This window comes from Gavialis gangeticus, unplaced genomic scaffold, assembly GCF_001723915.1.
Source record: "Gavialis gangeticus isolate Ggan-Ray unplaced genomic scaffold, GavGan_comp1, whole genome shotgun sequence".
NCBI classification, from domain to species: Eukaryota; Metazoa; Chordata; order Crocodylia; family Gavialidae; genus Gavialis; species Gavialis gangeticus.
Genome location: NW_017729008.1, coordinates 9319813 through 9347586, shown reverse-complemented (window position 1 = coordinate 9347586; position 27774 = coordinate 9319813). Strand labels below are relative to the sequence as shown.

Genomic DNA, 27774 nt, shown 5'->3' with positions numbered 1-27774 from the left:
AAAAAAAAAAAAAAAAAAAAAAAAAAAAAAAAAAAAGCTGTTTATTGATTGGTTTACCTTATGCTTCCTTATCCCTGTACAATGGGTTTGGCCTCCAATGACTACTTAAAATACCTAACATTTTTCAGTTAGGTTCAGAACCTGTCCCTTCTCTGGTGCTGGAATGTGAATTAATTACAGGCATTTTGGCTTCCTTGTGCTTGTCCCTGGTGCTTCTTTTCCAAACGTTCAGAAGGCAGGTGAAGTAAGACTTGATTTTTTTTTCTCTTGGAAAAAAATAATTCAATACCTCATTGGATCCTGGAGTCTAGTTCACTGAAGGAAATTTCATCACTTCAGTCATTTGCATGCCTCTGATGAGATGAGACGTTACTGCTAGCTCTCTTACCACTTCTCTCAAGCCCCTTTCTTTCCCAACATCAGCATTAAGTGGGCATTTGTCAGTGATGGCTTCTTTACTAAGTAAGGACTACCCAGTCTTTGGAACCAGTTATTCATTTTAGCTCCCCATGTTCATGTAGGTGTGGTTTGGACAAAAAATTACTAAATAGCCATCAAACTTACTATGATGTTTAGCCAGACTGGCTGTGGATGACTGACTAAAAAGTAAACAGACCTCCATGCATTTAGCACTCATCTGAGCCACCTTCCTTTTCTGCTATGTCTTTGACATGAAAACAACAGTAATTTTTAAAATAGTTTTGACACTTCTAACTGTACTGCATTCAAAGGAAATTAGACATTTTTTCTATAAACCTTTAAGAGATGATAGCAATATTATACTTAATGTAGAAAATTGGGATACTGAAATTTGTTGGGAAAATAATAAACTGTGTGCACACATACACACTACATGCACGCATGCACACACTTACTTGGTGAGCAAGAAGTGTATGTATAGACCAACTAGGGCTTAAGTAATAAAGAAGATGGATCCCAATATTTACTTCCTTGTTTAAGATAGCAAAGATACTCTTTGGAGAATTGCAGGATTCTGTTTGCCTAGTTTGGGCACTTTTCTCCATTAAATTCAATCTGACTGTTAACCTCTGTATGCTTGTTTTTCTCACATGTAAGACTGGGAAGATTAATACTTCCTTACCTCCCAAATATATTAAGAAAATGGATTTATGATTAAAATTTCTTAGATCATTGACAAATAATCTTAGAACAGCAAAAATATTAATCAGAAAGTTAGTTCAGATATCAGCTTTGGCTGTTAAACAAAAAAATGTCTGTAGATATTTTCTAATATAGTTCATTGCTCAAAAGCAAGCAGTATATTTGAGCTAAATGTGTATGTATATGTTTCTTTAAAAAAACAATATCCAACACTATTTGTTGTTGTTTTTAAGCACTGATAATAGATTTGGAATTAAAAAGGTATAAAATATACTGCTTGCCTTTGCTAGTTCCAGCATCAGACTCTTCCCCATAAATTATGAATTTAGTAAATGAGAATTGAGCTTTCAGAATTTGTCATCTGTCAGCTTTGCCAAAATTGTAATCTAGATTCTGGGGACATGCAAGTAAGGAACTTGAATCAGGCTACAAACCCTTGATTTGATGAAAACTGTGTGTACAGCTGTAAATGGTAGAAGGGAGGAGATGGATTGAACCAGCAAAAATATTATTAATCGGATAGTGAAAACCAAATGTATTTATGCATTTGGCCCTTAGGTTTTCTTCTTATATGAGAGAAAATATGAGATTATTTCCATCTGTGAAAACTAAATAAAAATTTAAGCAGAAATGCTTGCTTAATTTTGCAATTGTGAATACATTTTGTGATAGAATAACTGTTCAGCCCGTGCATTTTCCCATCTGAGTAATTGACCATTGAAATGCAAATGCAGTCAATTTTACCCATTAATAAGTTGCATCATTTAGATCAACTTTACCCCCCTGCCTTTAAACTCTATTACATGCTCTACTTGATATATTATTTATGTGTTAGATAGCTGTCTCCTAGCATCTGCCCCCAAAAGGTATTTATTTTGTCATGCATGTATGCATGTGCAAGTGCAAGGGAGTGTGAAAGAACGCCTTCAAAAGTGTCAGGTGAAGTGAGGCTCATTGCTATTCTAACTGTGTGACTACTCTTCCTTAGCAGGACTATTCAATCCTAGGCATTCATTCCCACACACTGATGTGATAAAAGAATAAAGGAGCTTTACAGCTGATTGAAGTCAAGTAGCAGGGCCATTGTAAGGATTCACAAAAAGATTACTGATGAATACTATTACTGTTAGTGTCTGGGCTAGCAATTGTGCACATCCATACTTTCCCCTAGAGGGCAGATCATAGCAGGGAGGATGGACTAACAATTATGAATATTCATGACTCTGTAGATGCAGGTTCCTTTCGACTTTATAGTGGCTGACACTTGCACCACAACTATTGACAAATAACACAGCAGGGACAGGCGAAGGGGAACAGTCAGTGAGGGGGTATGTGTTAGGGCAGGCAGGGGCAGTAATGGGACACGCAGTGAGAAAGGCAGGTAGCTTGCTCCCTGCTTCCTCTCTTTTTCCCTCCCTTCCATTGCGCCTGCCTCCCTGCATCCTCAGGCTGTCCTGATTTTTCCCCTTCCCCTGTTCTCCCTGCTTTCCCGTGCATGCTGCTTCTGCCACCTGCAGTCCCCCTTCCTCCTGTCTCTCCCCCACTACACACACACACACACCTGCAGTCCCACTTCCTCTCTCCCCCACTCCTCATTACCTTTGCTCCATTCTGGCTGGCTCTGCTCCTACTGCAGCCGGAGGCACAGATCATGGCTCCAGCAGGGCCCTGTAGCAGGGGCGTGGAGCTGGCCCCATAGCAGCAACACCCTGGGGGTCTTTAAGAAGAGGCTTGATGCCTACCTGGCTGGAGTCATCTGAGCCCAGTTTTTCTCCTGCTCGGGCAGGGGGTCGGACTTGAAGATCTACAAGGTCCCTTCTGACCCTACTTCTATGATTCTATAATTTTTATATACCATCATTTTTATACCATCATTTTTTTTTGATCATCTGCACTTGGTATATTGCATACATTTTCATACCATAAACACTTAACAATGCCCTGGAGAAAGAATCTTTTATTGAGTAAAGCCTAGGCTGTTTTATGAAAACTTAAGGAACTCAACCATGCAGATTTCATATTCATTATTCAGTCCCTTGTGGAACCATGTAAAGTCACAGTGAAATGCTAAAAAAAAAAAAAAAAATAAGGGAAAATAAAATATATAAGATTGAAGATTCAATACATTTTCCCATTTCTTATGGACAAACAATAACTAGATGTCCCACCATATTAACACTAGCAAATCTGAAAAATCTACAACAAAGAGTGGTAATATTAAGTAAGTTTTTTCCCCTGACCCTTTGTTTCTATAAAATTATTGGAAGAAAATAAAACATTTATTTTTCTTTTCAGTCATTACTAAGTCTGATTTCTCTTAAATATGGAGTTCTCTGACTGTTCAGGTACAATCCATTTCCAATCCATTTTGCCAGGAAATATCTGGTCTGAACCATATTGCCAGGACATATCTGGTCTGGACCTATAAGGCTTTTCCCAAAACTTTATTTTTTATTTTTAAAAAAGGTGCATTTGAGGATTATTACTATTTATCTTCTATTCAACCATTAGAAATTTCATAAAGCTTTTATCCACAATTTTGAAAAATTGAAATTTGAGAGGAGGGCTAGGAAAGAAGGGAAAGCTGAGGTTTTCATGCAATTGCATGGCACCAAAAGTTGGAGCTTTAAGACAAATATTGATAGAATGAGAGTTGGTGGCACTGCTATCATCTATTGATCCTCCTTTTTACACTAGCTATCAAATATAAGTTGTAATTCACATGAACCTCAAAGCAGATTTTTGAAGTCATCCAGTTTATTTTGTCAGCAGTTGCTTTATTTTCTCATCCCTGCTTCAAACTTTTCCATTTCATTTGATCTGCTCTGTTAGGCAGCAATTTTTTCTGTCACCAGTTCTTACTCATATATGCATGTGCTTTTTACCCAGTTATGAGTCATGACAGCATTGTGTTTTCCCCTTTGCTGTCTGGTCAGATTTGATATTTTAACACTATGGCTTTTTTATTCTGCCTCAAACACTGGAATCAGCAACCTATTGAGATTAAAACAATGGCCAGTACAGTATTTCCTTGGGGGAACTTTTTTTTCAGACTTTTGAACTAAGAACCTTTTAATATGCAGTACCCATCTCTACCATATGTAGAATCTGCTACACATAAATACAACTTTAATAAAATTAGACAATTGTTCATATATAAAAATATTAAGTAGAAAAATTACATAAGTAAAAACTTTGAAAATTTCCTATAAAGACTGAGTCATTGCTAGGTTTTCATGCTTAATGAACTATCCAACAGGAAATATTAAGAACATGGGTCTTTTAGAAAATCCTGCTTTTGGGGGAGCTTTAGGCACCTGGCTGCAGTGAGGAGCACCAGTGCCTCCACTGTCCTGAGATACAGAGCCCAAGATCCACACCTGAGATAATGAGGATAATAATAATAATATTTCAAAAAACTGATCAGGCTCACTCCTTAAGATGCTGACCCTGCATGAAGAGAAAAGGACCAGTTGGTGGTGATTCCTGCTTCTACGTTATAGTAAAATAGTTACAGCACTTATTTATGAAGTAGGAAAAGCTAGAACTTTTATCCCAGCCAGGTTAGCCTGACGTGATAAAACCCCACTTCTGCTTCTTAGAAGAGAGTTCTAAGCACCAAGCCATAGACTGAATTAGGTGAGAGCAGAATTTTGATGACGAATTTTCATTATATTAACCCAAAGTGATACATTCTGCATCAGGGGTCAGTAGCTTTTTGCTGTTATAGACCAGAGCTTGTGACCTAGTCATAGCTGTGGGCCAGAAGTCCCCACTCCCAACGGGGCCAAAAGTGAATGTCTGTTCACCTGGTCATTGGTTCAATACCGGAAACGCAGCCACATGCAGTTAAACTAAATCAGTTAAGTCTGATACTACATCCATCCGGGTTTATCTTAAGCCAGTTTTGGCCATAGTGTATGTGCACTAAACTTCTGTTGTGTTACAGATTTGAACTGGTTTTCAATCACTTATACCAATTGGTGTAATTTCTGTTCCTAGCCTTTGTGTGCTGGATCTAGCTTGCGGGCTGTAGGTTGCTGACTCCCTTGTTCTTGATACTTGATTCCCTGAATTTTCACACTGGAATTCATGGGGCCCCTGCTTTTTCTTCCTTTTTCAGCAGCCATTTCATCTGATTTGTTTGCTTTCAGACTTTGACTTTGGATTTGTTTTCAGAGGTGGTTAAAAGAGGGCATCAGCATTTTTAGTGTAGAAAAAGTGTATTAATGAGGAACTCTATCATATTTTGTACAGAAAATTGGACTCACTTTCTCTCCTCAGGAAGTTTGTTACTTAGCCAGATTCCCACAGCTAGGAATGATTTGTCCTGACCTCTCATGTAAATTATCAGTTAAACTAGGAGTCAATATTTCTCTCTTTCAGAACAGTTTCATCCTTCCATAATATCTTAGTTGTGCGCTAACATAGGATTTCTCTGCGTGTGCTTTATGATAGTTCCAAGGGTCCAATCAGGGTGATGTGGCTAACTGTTCAACTACAATGAGTAGCCAACGGAAGGTATTCTTACAAACTTAAAATGTCACCGACAAATGTTACCATCTGCCCAATGCCATATTGCTTTTGTATTTTAGCACCATCTAACCAACAATGTAATTGGCTACTAAAGTAACAGTGCTAATTGTCACAACTTATTCAGTACAGTGCTTTTTCCTTTTTTTTTAGAAGTTTCATGTAAATAGAGGAAAATCTTTTAAATAGTTCTGAAGGTAGTGTAGAATGAGCACCAAAAGATTCATAACCATTTGGAACAGGTAGCTTCTACTGAATTTAATGGAAGGATTGCCTTTGACTTCAGTGGGCACGTTTCCACATGAAATTAATGCGAAATAAAAAACTCTGGCACGTATTGTGCCAGAGTTTATTGCTCCCAGGTGCTATGTCTGCATGTGCACCTGGGACTACAGCATGCTGAGCCAGGTCAGAGCAGCTCCAGCTGGCAGGGTGTCAGCCTGGCAGCCTGAGGCTGCTCCAGTCCAGCTCAATGTGCTGTACAGGGGCTGGCTGGGACACGAGGCTGCTTCAGTGTGGGACAGGCCAGCAGGCAGCCCCACACTAATGCACTCTCATGCCCCAGCCAGCCCCATCAGCATCTGCATGTGCGTTGTTGCACAATAAAGAACTCAGAAGGATAGTACTTGTATTTACGAGTCCTACCCTGTGGTGGAGTAAATTAGTTTCCTGCAGCCTAATAGGGCCACATTTGTAGACACTGGGACTTTACTGTGGAGCTAATTAGGCAGCTCCGTAGTAAACATCTTGTGTAGATGCACACAGTGAGTGCTGGTTTGGAGCATCAAGGATCAAATTTGGGAGGCACTGATTGCTTTGGCCCTGATTGAATAAATATTTAAGTACCTTCTTTACTTACATTTGCAAGGAATCCTTTGAAATGTCTTCTTGCATGTTCTGTCACTTTCATGCAGCTTTCAGGGATGTATAACCCCTTAAGGGCTTGAGTTACATCTGCAATCTATACTGGAGAATAATGTGTACTCCAGTTTCACTGAACTTGCAGACCAGTGCAAACTCTTTAACCGTCATCTTGGACACTTGTGTTCTGCATTCCAAGTATTTGGGGAAATGATTTGCGTTAATAGTTTTGAAATTCCACTCAAGTTTATTTCCCTAAATGTAAGTTGCTCCTCTTATTTAATTTTTGCTTTGAAAGATAGCCCACTGTAGTCATGAAGAAAGAATCTGTGCTGCTGCTTCTGACTATTGAGAGGGAGTAACATTCTTCAGAAAAATCTTCATGCTTATTCAACTTATTTCTATTTAAAAGTTATAGTAAGTGCACCAATAGCAGCCTGTCACCTTTAGCAGAGACTATATAACCTGTCAGCTGACAGCAGCTTCCATGAATGAGTTTGTCTCTGAAACTTCCTGAAAAATGCTGTAACTTCTCACAGGCAGGCAAGGTTGTTTGAGTAGATGTGATATCTTTTATTAGACTAACTGAGCAGTTGGAAAAAAGTTCTTAGCAAGCTTTTGGGCGCAGTCCCCCTTCTTCAGGCACGGGGAGTCTCTGCTGGTCTGAGACTTCCTTGGAGTCAACACAGCTACAACCAAAAACCCTGTAACTCCTCAGAGACCTTTGAAAAATGGATACAGCCCAGGATTATTGCAGCAACAAGACTCCATTTCTTCAGCAAGTCTGCTTATATTGTACTTTCTCTTACTCTGGGCACCTATCCCTACCATTGTGAAACACGTTTCTCAGTTTTCAAACCTGCAAAGCAAAATGAATAAGAAATGGCTGAAACAGCTGTGTGGTGTTGATTTGCATGATACTTTTCTGAGATTATAGTGATTTATTAGTACAACACATATTTTAAAAATGTGTCCTTACTGTGTGAAGTGCATACAAACAAAGCATAAATCAGCAGTAAAGTTTGAACCTAAGAACTTGGAATCTCCAGCGGAGAGCCCTACCATTTTTACTGCAGAAGTAGTAGCAAGTCATTGCTAATCTGCTCCTGAGGTAGAAATCATAGAAGTATAGGCCTGGAAGGGACCTTCAGGGGTAATCTAAAATATTCCCCTCTTCTGAAGCAGGATTTAATATGATATACTATTCCTGACAGCTATTTGTGTAACTTGTTCTGTAAATATTCTGGTGAAATGGGTACCACAACCTCTCCAGTAGCTGTTCCTGTGCTTAAATCTTTTGGAGCTAGTTCCCTGCCACCCACTATTCAACCTACAACTTCCTTGCAGCAATTTAAACCAGCTACTTGTCCTGTCCTTAAGGTCAGACAGAACAGCTAGTCACCCTGCTTTTTATATCAGCCTTCCATATATTAAAAAACTGCTACCATGCTCCCTTTCATTTTTTTTTTTTTTTTGTTGTCTAGGCAAAACAAGCCTGAATTTGGAACTTTTATTCATCCATGATATTTTCCAAAGTTCTTAACGTTTTTATTCTCTTCTGGACTCTCTCCAATTATTCATCATCTTTTTACGGTGCCATGCCAAGCAGAGTGGAATTTTAGTAGTAGTGCCAAATAAAATAGACACCTGTTGTCTTGCAAACAACACTTCTGTAAGTATATCCCAAAATGGCATGTCTTGTTTGCAATAGTATCAACTTGTTGTCTCATATTTAATTTGTGATCTGCTCTGACCACTGTATCCTTTTCTGCTGGAATGATGTTTAGCCTGCTGTTTACCATTTGTAATTATGCATTTGATAACTCCTGAAGTGGGAAGTCTATAGTTTTTTCACTCAAATTTTAGTAAATTTCATTTGAATGATTTCAGACCCTTTCTCTAATTTGTTTTAAGCGTGTCCTCAAAAGTGCTTACAATACCTCCTTGTTATAAGCTAGATATGTTTAGTTTATTCCTTTTGTATCAACATGATCAGCATCATCATTAATGAAAATTTCAAATATTGCTGGAGCTAAGACAGGTATTTGTGGCTTCCCACTTAAAGCAGTTTGATAGCAAGCTATTAATAACCACTCTGGGCCCTTTTTTCAAACTTCACATAGTGCCATGTTTGGTCATAAAGAGTGGCACAGTATCCAAAGACGCATTACAATCTGTACCTATTTCCTTAATTTCTTCCCTCTTATCCACAAGCTACTATTTTCAAAAAAAGATATTTGATTCGTTTGACAAAGCATATGTAAAGCACATGTCCCCAAATAAGATGTACACCTTGTTTTTGGAAGGCTGATGTGGTGGGAGGGGCAGATTATTTCAGAATCGTGGCTGGTTGTGTGATATAAAGTAAGTCCTAAACACACAGTGTTCCAAGTGACAGTCTGGGTAAAACAGTAGGAACTTCTTGGTTGATGTCCTGTTGCACAAGGTAGGTCCCAGACCAGTGGTTCCTAACCATTTTAGACCCAAGGGCACCCCCTTGGAAAATGCCAGCTTCTGAGCAATTCTTCTGTTGCAAAGAACTCAGACCATAAGAATGGGCAGAATATTTTTAACACTATGCATTCCTATTTGAAATCTCTGGGTTTATCATACCAATCATGTTAGCACAGTTAGGTATGCAAACATTATCTGGCACCCTAAAAGGATATAAATAAAGGCTTTGGCAGGGCTTTGGCACCCTGGTTGAGAATCACTGTTCCAGAACCTTGCAAGGGCAGTAGCAACACTGTTGGTTCTTAAATAATTCTTTATGTAAATTTCTGTACATAATAAAGTCTTGTTTCCATACCACAAGCTTCATAAAGCTACTATAGACTACATGCAGCAGCTTTTGTGCCCTGAGTCAGCTCAGTTGCACAGGCTATAGGGCACCTATACACGTCAGACATCGTCTTTGGTGCATGCTTGTACTAAAGCTCATTCAACAATATTTAGTTCAAGCGCTTCAAACTGAGCACATATTATAGTGCTTAGCCTATAGTTACTACAGATTACTTAGTGACTGTTAATACTGAAGGCCTGGGCTAGAGAAAAGCAGCAGCCATTATTAGAGCACAACCTCATACTTTCAATTCCCGCCCGCTTCTATTCCAGAAAAAAAGTGAGCTTCCCCACTTAAAACTTTCACACCTTTTTCTGGAGAAAGGTGAACATGATATGTGAATAAATATGATATTTGTTTTTGATAAATCTGTGTTGGTTTTCTTAACTTCTAGGGTCTTATAAGTTCAATATTTAATAATTTCTTTCAGTGTAAAGTACAGTTTCACAGTTAGGATGACTTGCCGATAGCTGCCTGGGTCCTTCTTTTTCCCCCTTTTAAAAATTGGTAGCCTGAACTTCTCCAGTCCTCTGAGATTTCAGCCATCTTCCACAAGTTCTCAAAAATACCTGCTAATTAAAAAACAAATTATTTATTTTTTCTTCTTTTGGTCAATTTAATTAGGCCTGCTGTTTTGAATGTATCTAATTTATCTGAATGTTTACTGTATTTTTTCTTGCCGCCCTCACCTGCCCTCCCCCCATTTTGTACTGCTCCTATCCTCCTCTTAAAATTAATGATTTTGAATGTCTAGTCACAATTAACATTAGTAGCAAGACAGAAGCAAATGTAAAATTGGTTCCTTCAGTTGTTCAAAACAAGGAAAGCTGTCATTCACAATAAGCAGTTGGAAAACAGGAACATTCCTATCCACATCTTACTAGAAGCATGTTGACTAGAAAACTGAGGACAGTAGATGTGTATTGTAAGGTCACCCTGGCCAACTGCTTCAAGAAGTGTTGGCTTTATGCTTTCACCCATTTCCTGATAGCAATGATTAATGAGTGATACTTTAGTTTCCAGTTTTGTACCAGCTGTGCCCTCCTTACCGTAATTGTTGTGTATGCTCCAATCAACACTAAGGCTAATGAAGCAGCTACAGGTAATTTTGCCAGCAGCTATCCAACAGTCCTTTATGAAATCCTGAAAAGAGCTGTTGTAAGGACTCTGTATAATGGTAAAGACACCTGGGAACTGTGTTATTGGGCCTCAGTATTCAGCTGTCAATGACATGGGGATTGCTGATTTACTCTGTTATTACCTGAAGTTTCACAAGTCTGGGGATAGACTGATCGTGTCCTTGTTAGCTGTCATTGACAGTCAACATTTACTGATGAGTAAGTTCAGAGATATTGAACTTGATGCTGACCATTGGTTGAACGCTAATTTGCTTTGAGACTTTGAATATATTGATGCCGTTATCTTGACATATACCTTCAGTATATCAATGACATAGTCTTATTGGCACAATTTGATGGATCATGGCGTTTGTTGGATGATTCAGTTGGATATGAAGCATTGTGCCTCAGGTCTTGGGCCATAACTATGAATCAGTTGTTAAATCTGTATTATGACCACCACTGTGCTAACCTGTCCTATTGTGATGCTGAGCAAGTGGAACTATCAAATGTTTGAGAAGGGTCCATAGTCATTGCTAGAGGGTGTTCAAAATAAGTGGGTGTTCCTGTAGCAGCAACCAGTATAATGTCTGAGTCTTCAGTGCCTCAGTGAAGTCATTGTGATATAAATCTTCATATGAAGCGGTGTAAAGAAATGGTATAAGTCTTCATATGAAATGGTGTAAAGAACCAAAATTATACTGAAAATTTGGTGTGGAGTGAAGCATGGGTATTTAGGATGGCTGAAGAGAAAACTGAGGTTTTCATTTCTTTCCATTTTGGTCATCTGATCAACATTAAGTGGCAGGACAAGCGCAGCATGAAGACATTTGTAGCTAGAATCTAACTGCTTCTGTCTTCTTGTTCTGGGAATGTTTTTAAGGTAGAAAGTCAACATATTGTAAAGCATGTTTACCAAGGAATGTCAGTACATGGTTGACAATCATGGTGTTGCCAATAACTTTGACCAGTGAAGGACATAGACTGAATATCCAGCCTGTCTGAAGAGCCAAGCTAAATTCTGATTCTCGTGGCATTCATTCTGCAAGAAAACTTTCTCAGGGTTTTCCTTGATGGTGGTTTGTAATTATATTAGCCTCTTTCTGGAGTAGGCTATGGAACATATTTTTGACAGATATTTTCCATGTAACACAACTATTCACTAGTCATGAGCAGATCATTAATGATCAGGAATTCTGGATGCTGTTCCAGATTCTGGGACTTGTAATGTGGCATGTAAACAAAGCTGACATATAAAAAGCAGTGTATCAAATAGATAAATTACGAGTATGCCATGAGAGGATATTGGGCTCTACTCCTGACCTATGATAAACTTCCTGTTAACTTAAAACCTGTGGGAGGAAGACAACAGCTAATACTTAATTAATTCCTTGGTTATTATTTATTTCTTTATGTATTATACTATTTTTTATTTATTTATTATTTCCCCTTCCCTTACTATGTCCTAGCTCAGCTTTCTAGATCTCAGTAAGCAATGCAAAAGGGTTTTGTCAACAGTGCTAAATGTAGTTTGTTATGGCAAACATTTGCCCTTACAGTTAGGTATGCCCTTACAAAATTACATAAGCAAAAATTCTTTATATATAACTCATGTTGTCAGAATTGGCACACAAGGAGAAAAGCCCAGCTCCAATGTTCGGGGTTTCTTTTGACTTGCAGGGAGAGATGCTGAAACAAGGATGAGGCAATCCAAGGAAAAAAAAGGACAGAAGGAATAATTTTGGAATAATTATTTCTCTTGCTGACTCACTGTTTTCATCGAATGAAAATGAAACAGTTGTGGTGCCTGAAATTTTACACTCTACTTGGTTTTATCCTTTTTATGATAATTTTTTGCAAATTAAAAGAAAGCATTATTATTAAGATGTTTCAGCTGTTTGCATATCAACAAAGTAAACTAACCGTGCCTTCATCAGTGCCCTGAAGCACGTCAGGGTCTCCTACATAAGCTTCAACATAAACCAGAAGTATTGTGGCCATATTTGTGCACTGCTTCAAGTGGGCTAATTAGCACTAGTAACCAGCAGTGCCATTTAGACAGCCCTTTTGCTAATAAGACCACCCACATGTGCTGCGTAGATGTGGCTATACTGCTTTTGGCTTAGGAGGCAGGCTGAGCAGAGAGTGGTGGTGCACTTAAGGGCATCCCTGCTAGGCACAGTAAATTTTCCCACCTAAACATAAAGCTTACCTCTGATTTCCTGACCACTTATAAGAATAAATACTTACTGCATCCTTATGTGGCACATTATAATAATATTCTTTTTGTTTTATAGATGGGAAAAGGGAGATTCAGAATGTTCTTTTGAGTATAAAAATAAGTCCGTATTAGTTTAGTATCACCCTTTATTCAGGTGACCCAGAATCTCTCTAACGTAGCAGTATCAACTTCAGAGAAGATACCAGCTTTTCTGCAATGGAATGAAAGTGGGGAGCCTCCAGATTGTGAGGTGATACTGTGATTATCTATAGATACCATATGAGTGCCTTTGAGCAGTTTTGAGGATTATTACAATAAATATAATTTAGTATCTTGTGTAGTACATTAAAAGAAGAAGCTCTGACATTTTAATACTGCTACTAAAATATAGTATATTTATTTCCAGTCATATTTAATATGAGCTTGTGTTAATGGTCATTTAGATATTTTTTTTATATTCACAAACGTTAAGATACCCTTTCTTACTTTCTTCTGCTTTTCATATTTTATTTTGTTACTTTTATTAATGTGAAAATCAGTTAATCAGACAATGCAGAGTACATTTCAAAACTATCATTTTATCTTTGAAACCCTGGAGCTAAAAACTCTAGTGGCTGTCCTATTCATAGATTACATGTTGTGGTAAAATGTGATAATTGATGTATATCTGTGAAAAAGGATGGGCTAGTGTCCTTTGTAATGAGCTAACAATTTAATGCAGAAATTTCTGCAATTCTGTTGTTTAGCATGAAAGGAGACATGTAAATTAGGCCACTGTTCAAATTGTATTGAAACAATGCTGACAGTTTCTTTATTGTATCCATTAATTAATTTCCCCACATCAGAGTTCTCTGGGAATGAACTAGAAAATAGTTAAAATGATACATGAGGTAAATAGCTTAGAAATTCAAAAGGTGAAGTACTAAATTAGTTTAATAAATAATTAGACATATTGTTTATTTGTTTCCATGCACTTCATATAAAATGATTTATTAAGGAATAATGATGTAGTTTTGATTTAGCTTGTAAATTGTTGACTTTTATATCATAAGTGTATTACCCTAATGAAAACTTTTTGTACTCTACTTTGTGCAGTGTGAAACCAACTGTCCATACCCAGGAGAATTATATTTATTTAAAAATATTTTACATTAAATTTAATCAATTTACACTTCACTCATGTGCAAAAGATATTATCAGGCTTCTAGAATCGTAATGGGCACTTTGTAAGCTAGATCATATTTTTTTTTAAGTAGAACTGTATGAATATGTAAATAACAGATCTTGTTGGTTTGCTTCTATTCCAGAAAATGAAAATGTGTCTATTTCAGGTCAACCTGAAATATGCCCTGATGTTGTGGCATTTTGAATAATAAGGGAAATATTGCTATGACATTCATTGTGCTTAAATTAGTTATCTCTGAACCTTTCCTGCTGCTTCTCCTTAGAAGCTTGTAGCTGGGTCAGACCCTGGCTCTAAAATAATTGGTGGTCAAAGCAGTGAAGAAACAACCAGGCATTGACCTGGATTATATGAATGGAGGGCAGACATAGAAATACTAAGCCTTCTTCCTCAACAGTGTTTGTTTAGTGATACTGCCTGTCAAGGTAATAGCTTGTGTTTTGGATGTGGAAGATCTTCCTGCCTTGAAATTACAATTTGAAAATGTTAGATTCAACTTTTGATTGTTAAGCATTATACATTTTCTGCCAAAAAAGGAGTGGGAGTGGGTGAGCAGGAATTATTTTCTTTCAACTCTTATCTATATGTTGTAAATTGATTTTTCTAGAATTTCTGCTTTTATAAACACATAGACCTAGTGTTAATACAGAATGACATTAATATCGACTCAGTAACATATCCTCTCAGCACTCACTGAAATACAGTGGCAAGGTAAGCTTCTTATTAATAATGTCTCACCAAGTGAAAACAGGAAAGGATTGTTGACATGATAAAGATGTGTTTAGACACTAACAATGGAATAAAGTCCTGAGGCTGTTGATAGCACTGAAATGGTAATAAGAACTTTGTTTACCTTAGATTAGTAGTAAAATTCAAAAAGGTGAGAGTATCCAAAAGTCTGTTTGTCTCAGTTAAAACTGAGAATGTTTTTCCAATTAGTCCTTTAACTTCAGTGCTAATATACAAATGATAGATACAAATATTATTCTAAGGAGAGACTGAGAATCCTTTCAGTGTTTGATGCAAAATACAGGCATGGGTATAATATTTCACTTACAGTAGTTATATGGGGGTATGTAGACCAGCAGTTTGTTTCCTTAGAAAGTAGTTCACTATGTTTCTGTCCTTTGAGGACAGAATTGTTAATGGTCAGAAATTGAATGCTGAAGGCATTTAATTAAATATGAAAAGAAAAAAAGTAATTTTTTTATTAATATGGGGTTGAAATAATAGTTTTTATGTTTTATATTTTGATGATGCTTTAGGTACAGAAAAAATGCTTCCATGTTTTGTATTTGTTTAATTTAAAACATTTTTGCAGATGAAAACAAGACAGTAATAGAGTAAAAACAATTGATCCTTTAAACATATGGAGCAAAATAAGTAATTCCTAGAGAATTTTTCTTTGCAAAAATCTTGTTGGTCTCATAAAAAGATATCATGTCTACTAGGAGTCCTGATTGCCTACTTCCTAAATACGCTGTTTAAAATATAGGACAGCTTGCCTAATGCTTTCCTAGGCTATTACTAAGAGCCCATTAAGATTTTAGTTTGGAGCCACTCTATTTGATTCTTTCCCACTCCTATAGAACAATGGACTTTCTACACAATTGTGTGTGGTAGGGTTAATGAAGAGGGAAGAAATGTTCTATTTGAGCACATGACATGGAAACAGAGACAACAGGGAGGGTGCTGATTGTCACCATATGTAACAGGGGAGCATCTATACAAGATGTTTACTGCACAGTAGACTAATTAGCTGTGCAGTAAATGTCTTGGTGTCTACACGTAGAACCCTATTAAGGTGGGGTAAAAAAATTTATTCTGCAGCAGTACTTGTAAATAAAAGTACAGTTTTCCCTTGCTTTATGCGGGTTCTGTATGTGCAAATTTGCTCTTATACAATGACCCTTTTTATACCAAAAATTTGTTATATGTGAGGTAAATTCACTTGTATGCGATTGGTGTGGTGGAAGCCCACAGCTGCTTTGTACGGTGCATTCTGGGAGTGACTCGCACCAAAATATATTCTGTGTGAATCTGTGCTCTTCACTTGTTGTCTGCGACATGTGTTTCTGTAGTTACCATCCCCATTATGATAGTGCCCTGTGCTTGTGTGTGCTGTCTGCTGTTGGTGAGTACCAAAATTGTCTTGTAAATGGGTCTAGGGATCAGTACAGTCAAGGTCTTGGAATGTATCCCTATTGTCGAGTTTTTGCCGTTTTCCAAGAATGCATGTATGGCATAAAGCAAGGGAAACTTGTACTATCCTGCTGCAAAGTGAAAAAAACTCCATGGCAGCACTTGTGTAGACATTGCCCCAGCTGGCTGGGGCATAAGAGTGCTTCAGTGCAGGGGCTGCCTGCCAGCTAGCGCTGCAGTAGAGTACCCTCGTGCCCCAGCCAACCCCTCCACGGCACATTGAGCCAGGGGGAGCAGCCTCGGGCAGGCAGGCTGATCCCCTGGGCCACTTGCCAGCTGGGGTGTTTGACCCAACTCAATATGCTGTGCTCCTGGGCGCATGTTCAAGCAGCAATAAACTCTTGAATTTATTTCTCCAGCATTTCTTGCTCCCAGGCACACATTCAAATGGCATGCTGGGGAGCAATTAACTCTGGATTTTATTGTTTTGCATTAATTGCATGTGTAAATGTGCCCACGAACTTGCAGAAAGGATGTTATCTGACTAGGGGAGAGTGTATTGCAAGGCTTTTGCTCTTTTAAAATAATCTTTCATGGGATTTCAAGAGTAAAGTTTCTGTGATTACAGAATTCTTTCATAGGTTTTTCTGTCATGTTGTCCCAAAGGGGACTAGAATTGCAGAGTATCCATTTTGTGGGTGAAGCTCAAGAGGGAAAGTTGTACATGTTTAGGAGACTTGAAAGATCTGAGGCAGTGGATTTCAGGTTATAAGGCAGCTGGTCTGTGACATCTCAGGCCTCTGCAAATGTTAAAATAATGGCACTATTAGGGTCTGAGGAATTTTGTTTCATCCCAAATATCATGTATCCTGCCATACCAGACATGCATAACAGAACCCCCAGGAATTCGGTTGGGGTAGCCCCAAAACTGGGGCTGTCCAACACTGGGACCAGATTGTCAACCCTTGCCCTGGTCCACTTTGAGACCTAGGGTGGGAAGAGCCCCAAGGCTCATGCCTCTCCCATTTTCCCCTGTTCTAGGAACCTTGCAACTCATCCATCGTGTAGTCCATTGTTGGCTGTCCTGGCTACCTAGGTCCTGATGCTGACAAATCAGTTGTTTGTCAGTATTGGGATGATCAGGTATGCCACATGTTTTGTTTATGGTGCCATACAAACCAAGCACAAAGCCATGCCATATTTTATGTGGAAGGTCTTTGCAGCTGTTTGCGATTTTATGGCACCATAAATTTGTTCAATGTGTGAAATGTTGCTATTTATGGTATAATTAACACATGCATTGAACCATAAATATTGCACTAAGGACGTAGGTTTTAACTTAGTAGCATGCATTACTAACCCTAGGAACAGGAAGTAGATTCTGTTCAGATGCATAGATTGGAAGTGCTTGGTCTTATAACTTCAATAATAATATTTTGATGCAGTTTTCTACATGTAATTTTCTAGGAGTTTTTTAAAGGTTAAAATGAAAACCAAATTTTTGCATGTACAACTGTAGCAATTCCTTTGTTATACATTGTCAATGAAGTTTGAATTCTGAACTATAAGTATTACAGCATAGATGGTTATGACTTGATCTACAGGATTTAACTATGTTGTTGACAAGGGGCAGCCAGTTCAGTTCTAAAACTAGCAATTATCATTTTGAAATGATACCAAATATCATGAGTTTGAAAATGGAATTCTTCTAAAAATAAGGGCACACATTCTGAAGTTAATTCTTCATCTAACAGACGCAGTATATTTTCAAAAAATAAGGCATATATATGGACCACAGTGGATTCCTTTTACTAATGACTTAAAGGAGGGTGGCCTAGTGGTTAAACCAGAACACCAAGACACCAGAAACTTGGTTTCTTTCCCTATCTCTGCCCAGTTTTTTGTGAGCTATTGGGTAAGTCACTTAACTTATTTGTAACTCTGTTGTCTGATTTATGTAGTGGAAAAATACGTCTTTACAACTTAAGAGCACTTTATTATTCTGTACATGTAAAGTACTTTGAGTTCCTTGAATGTAAGCAATTATTGAAGTGCAGAATATTCTTGTAGTGTTAATTTCAAGTTCTGTCTCTAGCATAGTGAGTATAATTGGTCATCCTGGGTAGCTTAAAATATAACTCTTTCCTGACGCACACAAACATAATATATTAAGACAGTAACCTTTCTTAACCATTGAAGTGCTAGGATATGGAGAGCAGGTTAGGCCAGTCTTTGGTTATCTTGAAAAAAATTTAGTCTACATTCATGCAGTGATTTTCTAATTTGAGAAGTTCTGAGAGTGAAGTATAAAAGAATGCCTTTGATGTGAGCTGCAGAGGAGATTAACTTTTGCAGGGCAATGTGATATTTGTGATGTTAAAAATCTAAATGATTTTTATTGATGATGACAGATGGTTCTTAGATAATGTGCTCTGAGTTGCAAGTAATATGTCCAAAATAAGTCTTTTGGAAGGTTGTACATCTGTCTTGAGATCTTCTGCTAAAATATTTAAATCAAGGTCATTGTTTATATTTGATTTTAAACAGCTTTTAGTTTATAGCCTGAATTTTTATTCATTCAGAGATCAAACTGTTTGTAACTTCAAGAGCTACAAATGGAAAGGTAGCAGGTGTTAGAAAAGGCAATTATGCATTAGCTGCTTTACTCAATTTCCAAAACTGTCTAAGACTATCCACTGGAAATACTTTGTAGCCTAGTTTTATCTCTGAAGCATGATGAATTCTTAAATCTGAGGGGAATATACATTTTTTCTTTAATGAATTGAATATTTAGAGCCATTTGGTTTAATTCAAAGAACCTAGGAAAATGGCATTGAAGAGAAAGGTAGAAGAGGAAAATTTCAAGAATAAATACAGGTCTTTGGCATGATTTTAGATATTCTTTATGCCTTTTAACATTTCAATAAGATTGATTTAGTTGGGGGATTTATTTTTTTTTAAACTCTTCTGAACAGTTTCTTTTGAGCTCTGCTTTGCTTTCCTAATCTTCAGTATGGAAGAACAAACTAGTTATTTGGTATAAAAACCTAAATCTTAGGTTCCCAGTTTACAAGGTCAGAAGGGATTGTTGTAATCATCTAGTCTGACCTGTTGTATTAAGACAGGCCTGCCTTAAAATAATAGATATAGTTTTGTGAGTCAATGAAATAAATGAAGAACCAAAAGTAATTTTACCAGAGGTTACATTAAATTGACTTTCAGAGACCTGAGAAAATAGCAAAATTTCAGTATCTTAATCTTGGCATATTTGTTACCATCTCCACAAAATTCCTTACATCCATCACCTTTCCAGGAATTACATACCAGTTATATTTTTTGAATGTAGAGGAGGTAAAGGGCTAATAGACGTTTGTTAGACCATATACAAAGAAAATGTTTGAATTCTTTATTCCTCACTTGTTCTCTCAGCATTTCGTATTTCCTTTTATTCTGTCTCTAGTATTTCTCCTTTTCTTGTTCCCTTTGTTCTTTTTCCTCCCTTACCGAGCCTGCCTGTTATCCTCCCACCATATATATCCTTAGCATTCCTTTGTTCCTCTTCCCCTACAATATCTTCCAGCCTTTCCTAAATCTTGGTTGTTTCACCACCAGAAATAATCGTCCTGTTTTTTCCCTTCTTTCCCCTCCCACCCTGTTTTATTTGCACTTTTATTTTTCTACGCCAAGTTTTCAATGTGTTCTTTCTTGTCATTATCCTTCCCCACATCCCTACTTCATCTAATTTCTTCCCTCCTCTTCTTGACTTCAGATGCTTGGCCTGGTACCTGCCCGTATCAAGTTGCCTGTACTCTGAGGCAGCTCTTAATCCAGAGCATATTATCGGGTGGCATTGTGTTGCCTTCCATTCCAGGATAAATTGCCAGAACAAAGATTCCTCTTTCCTTCTTTATCAGTTGTATCGTGTGTTCCAAGATGAGCTTTTGGAGTGTGGAACCTTTCATTTGATGCCTCCACAGTTCCTGAGCCAAAGGCCTTTGTTGCCCTTATTGAAGCAGGACTTGCTCATATATTAGTTTAAATCTGTTACAAGAGCAGGAACAGCATAGGGAGTTGGAAACAAGGTCATTGCTGGCATGACATGCTAGTAAAATGTGCCAATTTGGTTTCCAAATACATAATGGAACAATTTACTTGATGAATACATCGTGTTGAACTTTACCTTGCTTTCCTTAAAATTAAAATGACACTTGCTTACCTCTACATGTAGTTTGAATTCAGTTGCCAGCTATTGTGTTCCCTGTTTCATAGCTTCAGGGTTTTAAGTTCTAGGTATAATTCATACAAAGCTGATTTTATTGACACTGTAAATTTAACTGAAGCTTTAAGTGCCCTCCGATTTGCATTTTACATTACTGTTCTTTCCTTGAAAACTTAAAGATAAGTGGATCGCTTTTAAGTGTATACAAACTGTACTAGTAATGGGTAACTATGCAACAATGAAACATTTAATGAATGCTTAAAAGCTACTACATGGCATTTGTTTTATTTATACCAAAACTTGGAGATTTGCTCGAATCCTTTACTAGAAAAAAAGTGGTATAAAATATATTAAATAATTAATTTTAAAGGGCTTCTGATTTTTTTTTAAAATTTTCTGATGTTGGACCTTTTTTAATTTTAGAGCTGAAAACCTTACAATGCTAATGATGCAGTTGAAGACATTTCTAAATGTTTTTATAAACTATGTACAGAATAATGTAGAGAAGATATGTTTAGTTGTATTGACATCTTCATTTTTATAGTTTTATTTTCTTAATGCTTTCCTTAATTAAATCTGATATACCGATATAACTGGTGTTTACTGTTTTTTCTGCAGTTATACCACCAGTTTCACATGCTAAACAGGTCTGCCCCTGGTATTTAAATAGAAGGGCAAGGTCTACATATTAGTTTTTGAAATGAGTGTGAATGCATAATGACTAAGATTTTACTGTATTTGCTTAGACCAGGCAAAGTATACTTATACTTTGATGTAGCTGATCTAATAAGGAGGCAAAGGAAAGTAGTAGCTTGCTCTGTCTACCCTAAGATGTTATAATGTGTTAATATCATGCTGGCACAAAACAATGCAGAGAAATGTAAACAGTATCCTAGGCACTTATTCCAGAAAGGTTTCCTTCCATGATCCCTAGATTGATTAATCCATTTCTTTTTTCTTATCACCCCACATCTCATCTCAAAATCTCTTATTTAGTTTCAAAGAGTTATTCAAAAAAAATCCTGAAAAGTTTCCTGCTGTTCTCTTTACAACTGTTTGCTTTGGACAGGCTTATTTCTGTACTCAGTTGCCTTCAAAAAAGAGATGAAAGACTCCAAGGATTTGGTTCTCCCACCATTTTTCCTGTGGTCCCTTTCCTGGTGTGAAAAAAGGATTCTTTTTCTCACCTTCAGTCCTAACTGATAGTAGAGTTTTCCCCACTAATTGGGATGTTGCAGTTAATCTTTCCACCATATAATGGAGGTGAATGAGTATTTAGACACTTGGCAGCTTTGGGTAAATCTGATATATCTTTTATTAGACCAACTAAATAGTTGGGGGGAAAAAATTCTTAGCAAACTTTTGGGTTTAAAAACTCTTTGTCAGGCTGAGGAAAATTTTTTCCAACTATTTAGTTGGCCTAATGAAACATATCAGATTTACCCAAAGCTGCCTATGTCCTTAGACCAACATGTCTATAACCTACACCCATGTATTTAGGCGCTTGGTATTTCTTTCCCATTCTTTCAGTAGACAAATATCAGCTAGACGAGTTAGTTATCTGTCCTGACTCCTTTGACTAGAGCTTCTCTAAGGGTGCACACAGACTTTCTGGCATATTAAGGGGAGGGTAGATCAAGTTAAAATGACCAGCTGATCTAAAGTAAGTCAGAATAGGAGGGCTAGCAGGGTGGGGCATCAGGGGAAGCAAGCAGGTTCTGGGGCGATTAGGGTTGCAGGCAGGGTCTGCAGAGGTATCAGGTGGATTCTATGAGCGGTATCAGGGGGAGAGGCAATCAGGGTCCAGGAGGGTTTGGCAGGATCAGGGGGCTTACCAGGGAGGATGGGGGGCTCTCTTTTTTTAGCCCCCCAACATCCTCACCCTCAGATTAACACCCCCCCACCTCTGGCTAGCCAACCCCCTCATGCCTCCTGCACCTCTCCTCAACACCTCAATTTACTTTCTTGTCTTACTGGATTGGGGGGGAGGGGCTGGCTAGTCTGTGGGGGTCTTGACTATCTGAAGGGGGAGGAAGGAGTTGGGAGGGGTAAAAAAAATAGCCTGGTGCCAGGCCAGTGAGTAGGAAAAGCACAACCCCAAGGGTAGGGCCAGCAGCCCGGCTTTTCCAGCCCTGGGAACTTTACAAAAGTTATTAGATCTTTCTCACCAGCCCTGATCTAAGTTAGACTTCCTCAGAGGTATCGTTAACTTAGATCAGGACAGCCATTTTTCAACTGATCTAACCTTCCTGAACTCCTGTCCAGTTCATACTTAGATCCACCTAACTAGGAATCTAGTGTATGGTTTGCACCTGAATGAACTAAATTAGATCAGATGGCCAATTTAATACAGTCTAATCTCCCTGAACATCTGTATGCACCCTAAGTTCTTAATATGCTATTTGGACTATCAAACCACAATGACTTGTACAACATGGGTCATTTATTTTTTTTTAAATCTGTGTTGTCTGTCCTGTGCTTTGCTCAATCCCTTCCAAAAAGAAAAATTCAAAGCAGAAAATGTACAAAATCATGTAGCTATCCTAGTAAGCCTCTCATTAATACTTTACTTTGATGCATTCTTTCTTTCCTCATTGTGTATATGTCTGGTTAAGGCCTGATCCTGCAAACCTTTTTGCTAGTGTTTTCATCTTGGACAAGAAGTCCTATTGATTGTAACAGCAACCTTGTTTAAATAAATGGTTTTATGAAGTGTGCCTTGAGTTGCAAGTCCTTTGGAGCAGAGATTTTCTGTGAAATCTTGAATCAAATGAAGTTAAAAGAATATTTTTTCCTGTGGCCTGTGTTTCCCAATTTGTCTTTGTACTTGGCTAGAAATGGTTTATGTTGTTATGGAAAGCACAGTAATCAAAATAAACAAAAAGCAGCTCCTAGAATTTGCTACATACTGTTATTTGTATTTAAAGCTAAAACAAGAAACAATAAAACAACATGAACATGAAGTAGCTAATTTCAGGTTATAATGGTATTAGTGCAAAACGATTGAAATTGTTTAATTCTTTAAAATATATTAATTTATGCTAAATCTTATTTGTGTTGAATCAAAATAAAGTTCAGTTTGCAAGTTTTATTCCAATAATATGGACTTGAAACATCAGAATTACAAACTAAACATAGCACTTCTGAGAGTCTTTCTTTTTTCTCTTTCTTTAAATAGATAATGAAGATAGAAAAGGAAACATTCACTTTCACCATAGGTTACATGTTCTACTGTTTAAAATTACATGTGCAAAGCTTATTGCATTTTTGAAACAATGAAGCTAGTTTATATATCTTAATTCTATTATTGACATTTTAAAAGGAGTTACTCCACAATTACCCCTTATCACAGAAGTTTACAGCATATTGGGTCAGATTCTGATCCACTGACTTGCATCTGATAACATCTTATAACAAAAGTATATTGATGTAACTAGTTGTGGAGAAAGGGATATTCAGTGCAAATGAGATGATCCAAATTCGGCTCTCTATCATTTGTAAAATTTCAATTTCTAGCTTTGATTCCTTTCTCCAGGACGACTAAAATTTCTGTTAAAACCTTTATTTAAAAATGTATCTTTAGCGTTCCGCCATAAAACGTAAATAGAAGTTAAACCAAATCTTAGTACATGTAGTGTTTTAGGTACATATGGCCAAGAGGCACAGAATAGACATTGATATTTTTGATGTACATTGTGATACTATTCAGAATGTGTTACATGCACCTCAAATATGATTCCCAAATGCTGCTCCACCCAGGCTTTATTAATTGCTATTTTTTTAGTTATTAAACAAAAATTCAGGAGGAATTTGAAGGGGTGTAGTGTTTTGCTGGGACACCTCAAGAAGTCATTCTTTAAGATGGAGATAGTATGTGCTGTCTTCTCATCAGGATGCTGTGAACGTTAGTTCCAAAGAGGATGTAGCTAGATTGTTTTCAGTCATGGCAGATGACAGACCAAGGAGGAATGGTCTCAAGTTGCAGCAAGGGAGGTTTAGGTTGAATATTAGGAAAAATTTTCTCACTAGGAGGGTGGTGAAGCACTATAACAAGTTACCTAGAGAAGTGGTGGAATCTCCATCTTTGGAGATTTTAAGGCCTGGCTTTACAAAGCCCTGGCTGCAATGATCTATTTGGGGATAGTCTTGCTTTGAGCAATGGGTTAGACTAGATGACCTCCTGAGGTCCCTTCCAACCCTAATTGTCTAGGATTCTATAAGCATGTGGATATTGTAGTGATAAAGACTATATTAAAACCCATATATAATAGTTTTGTGTTGAGCCAAGACTTTGAATACTTCAGTAAATAAGACTTGTGTCACAAATTGAACAAAACTAAAGCAAATACTGAATAGTTGCTTTTTAAATGAGCACTGCCCATCCTGTGCACTGAATGTTTCAAAAGAAAAAATAGTATACAGGAAACCCTCGCTACTCACAGGTTCGGCATTCACAGTTTCAAATATTCACAAATGCCAGACCCACATCTTAAATGCACCTACAGTAGGTCCCCAGGAGCCCCAGGCTTGGTGTTGCTCCACTTCCTCTGCTGCTGCCATGCTTCTGCCATCTCCAGCACAGCCGCGCCCCCTCTCCCAGCCACTGGGGCACTACATTCATGAATGCAGTGCCGTATTCACGGATTTTGCCATTTATGGGATCTCAAGAGCATATTCCCCACGAATGGCAAGGGTCGCCTGCATGTTCCTGTACTGAAAGACTGTAACATGATGCAAATGGATTCAATGGCTGAATTAAATGTATAAACAGGAATTTCATAACTTTTGAGTACTTAATTTGGCAAACGTAGCCTTTTTTCTGTGTAGTTTTTAACGACTAAAATTTTATTGGAACTGTATTTGATAATACATAGATTTTTCAATTTGAATGTAAAGTATTTTTAAAGTGTGTTTCTGTTGGTGTCTGCTGTATTATAAAAAATATTTTAGATTATTGTATTCTGAAGGTTAAACTTCAGTAAAGCAGAAGTATATCTATTTTTTGGATGATGTATTTATTTATTTAAAAACTTTTTCAGTATAATTTACCCACTCACAGATGACGTGTGATCCGTTTAACAGAATAAAATTCTAACTCAAATCTTTTTTGTAAGAAATGCCCTAAGCTAAAGTTCATCTAGTTTGCACTAAATTCTTCTCAGCAGTAGGAAATGGTTCTGCTGTGACCAGTAAAGATGATTAAGAAAAAATCCAGCCTTCTACTGGGGTTTAAAAAAAGTACAATTGCAAGTTTTTATATTCAGTTGAATGTCTTAATTAAATTGTACTGCTACTATGCATCAGATTCTGCAGTTTGCTGACTTTATCAAATCTTTTTTTTTCAAGATGTTAACTTGAGACTTCACTTTAGTGTTCTTTCTCTGTAATGCCACTGATTTAATCTTATTCATCTTATTCCATAAAACAAAAAGTTCAAATTTTTTTTTTTTAATTTTTACTTTTTCTACAACTTAAAAGCAATCTACAATGAAAAATCTTAAATATAAATTTAAATAGGTTTTTGAAACCTATTTTGTTTTAGTGGCAAACTTTTAAAAAATTATACTTTTAAGTTCATGTGTTTGGCCCAGATTTTTATACGCTTGTGAAATATTTATTACTGGGGATGAAATAAATGAAGCAAAGACTGCATTAGGCAGATATGATTACAAAACTGGGGCCTTAAACTGCTGTTTTGTTCTAGAATTACAGCGGTCTTGAAATTTTTATTGGATTTAATATGATAAATAATCAGCTGATCGATACCCAGCAAAACTTCTACATTTTGTTTTTTAAACAAGTTAATACATTTCTTTAGCAGAAATTATTGTAAAATAGGCATAGAAATGAAATTTAATGTTAAATTAAACTTCCATTGAAGATGGAGCATATGGTTGTCATCAAGCTGGGCTTGAGGCAAGTGGTCAATTTTATAGTGTTTCATAGTGGATAGATACCAAAGGATAAATTCAGAAAAGTCAGGAAATGGCCTGAAAAGAAGGTTATACATAAATAAACACCCAAGTCCTAGCTACAGAACAGTTTGTAAATGCCTATGGCAGAGGTGAAATCATAATTAGTTTGGGACATTGGTTTTAGGTCTTTTTGAATGTCTTATAAATATATTTAGGGATACATTGTATAAATCATGTTTCAGCATATTTAAATTTTTTTTTCAGTCTGAACCAGAAGGTTTTTCGCACTTCCACTTGTATGTGTGTGCCGCCTTCCTTGTCAGATGGAGGAAAGAGATTCTTGAAGAAAAGGACTTCCAAGTAAGTAAAGATTTTTCTTTCTGTGTTACAGAAACCTGGAATGTTTTTCCAGCAGGGGAAGTGTTTATTAAATTAAGTTCAGCGTTTCTTGTGGATGAATTTGGCAAAGCAGGGGCAGTTGCACTGATTGATAATATCTGAATGTTTGAAAGACTACCTGTAAAGCTGTTGGACTTGAAGCTATTTGCCTGTAAACAGTAGATGTATGTTTTCTGTGGCCAGGTACAGACATTACACTTTTACCAGTAAAAGTGATTGGAAACTGTTTTATACCCATAACAGAACAGAAGTTTAGCACAAAAAACTGATCTATACCCGTAATAGAACAGAAGTTCAGCACATACAGACTTGTTTAAAAATGGTGGAACCCAGTCTAAGATTTACCCCCTTTCTCCCTTCTTCCCCCCACACCAAAGGGTGAATGTGCGTTCTGTTCACTACCAATATAAACTACACTGCTTACAGAAAAGTGTGTAACTTAGATCAATTCCATCTCAGACTTTTTGAATGTCTGTACCTAGCATTTGTGCATTCTGAGGGGAAAAAATATTTCAACTGAGGCAATCACCAAGGAAAAGATTTCTGAAGAAGCAGTGCTTTGGAATTTCGCAGCAAGGTTTTCTGAAAAAAGTGACTGAGGATTAAAAGGTTCTGTGTTTTTTATCTGAAAATGCAATACTGATGTTACTCACTTTATTATAATTTAACATTTGTATGATACCAGAAGTATGCACAGTCCTTGTTATTTTTTTTATTTATTCTAGTTGCTCTTTTACGTTTCTATTTCTCTTGCTATAAGCCACCCTGAGCCTCTGTTGGAGAGGGTGGTATATGAATTTCATAAAAATGCATACATATTTCTGCTTATTAAATACAGACATACATTAACAAGCATAGGTCCCTAAATTCCTATTTAGGCAACTGTAATAAATAGCGTCCTTGAAAAAATAGGCCATGAAGGCACAATTTTATAGCTAACTATACACTATAGGGTAAGGACATACCTACATCTGAAAATGTAAGCTCCAATTTGTGCAATAAGTTTACAACTTAAATTGAGCACTGTATTAGGTGTGGAGTAGGGAGAGGCATAACATAGAACAGCATTTCCCAACCAGTGTGCCACAGCACATTGCTGTGCCATCAGGCACGTGCAGGTGGCCACGGCATTTGGGGCTGGAGCCACACCCCCCACCTGCTGCTGCTGCGGACACAGGCAGATGAAGAGCATGGCTCCAGCCAGGCACCAGGCATGGCT

General features: G+C 37.2%; 1 protein-coding gene across 1 annotated transcript in view; it reads left to right on the top strand.

The window, feature by feature from the left end:
- The window catches only part of TBC1D22A (TBC1 domain family member 22A), a 559372-nt gene that overhangs the window by 422313 nt on the left and 109285 nt on the right, over positions 1-27774 (top strand). Inside the window, exon 12 of the mRNA XM_019509364.1 lies at positions 26421-26516. Coding sequence (XP_019364909.1) covers positions 26421-26516 — 96 coding nt within the window. The remainder of the gene's footprint in view (positions 1-26420; positions 26517-27774) is intronic.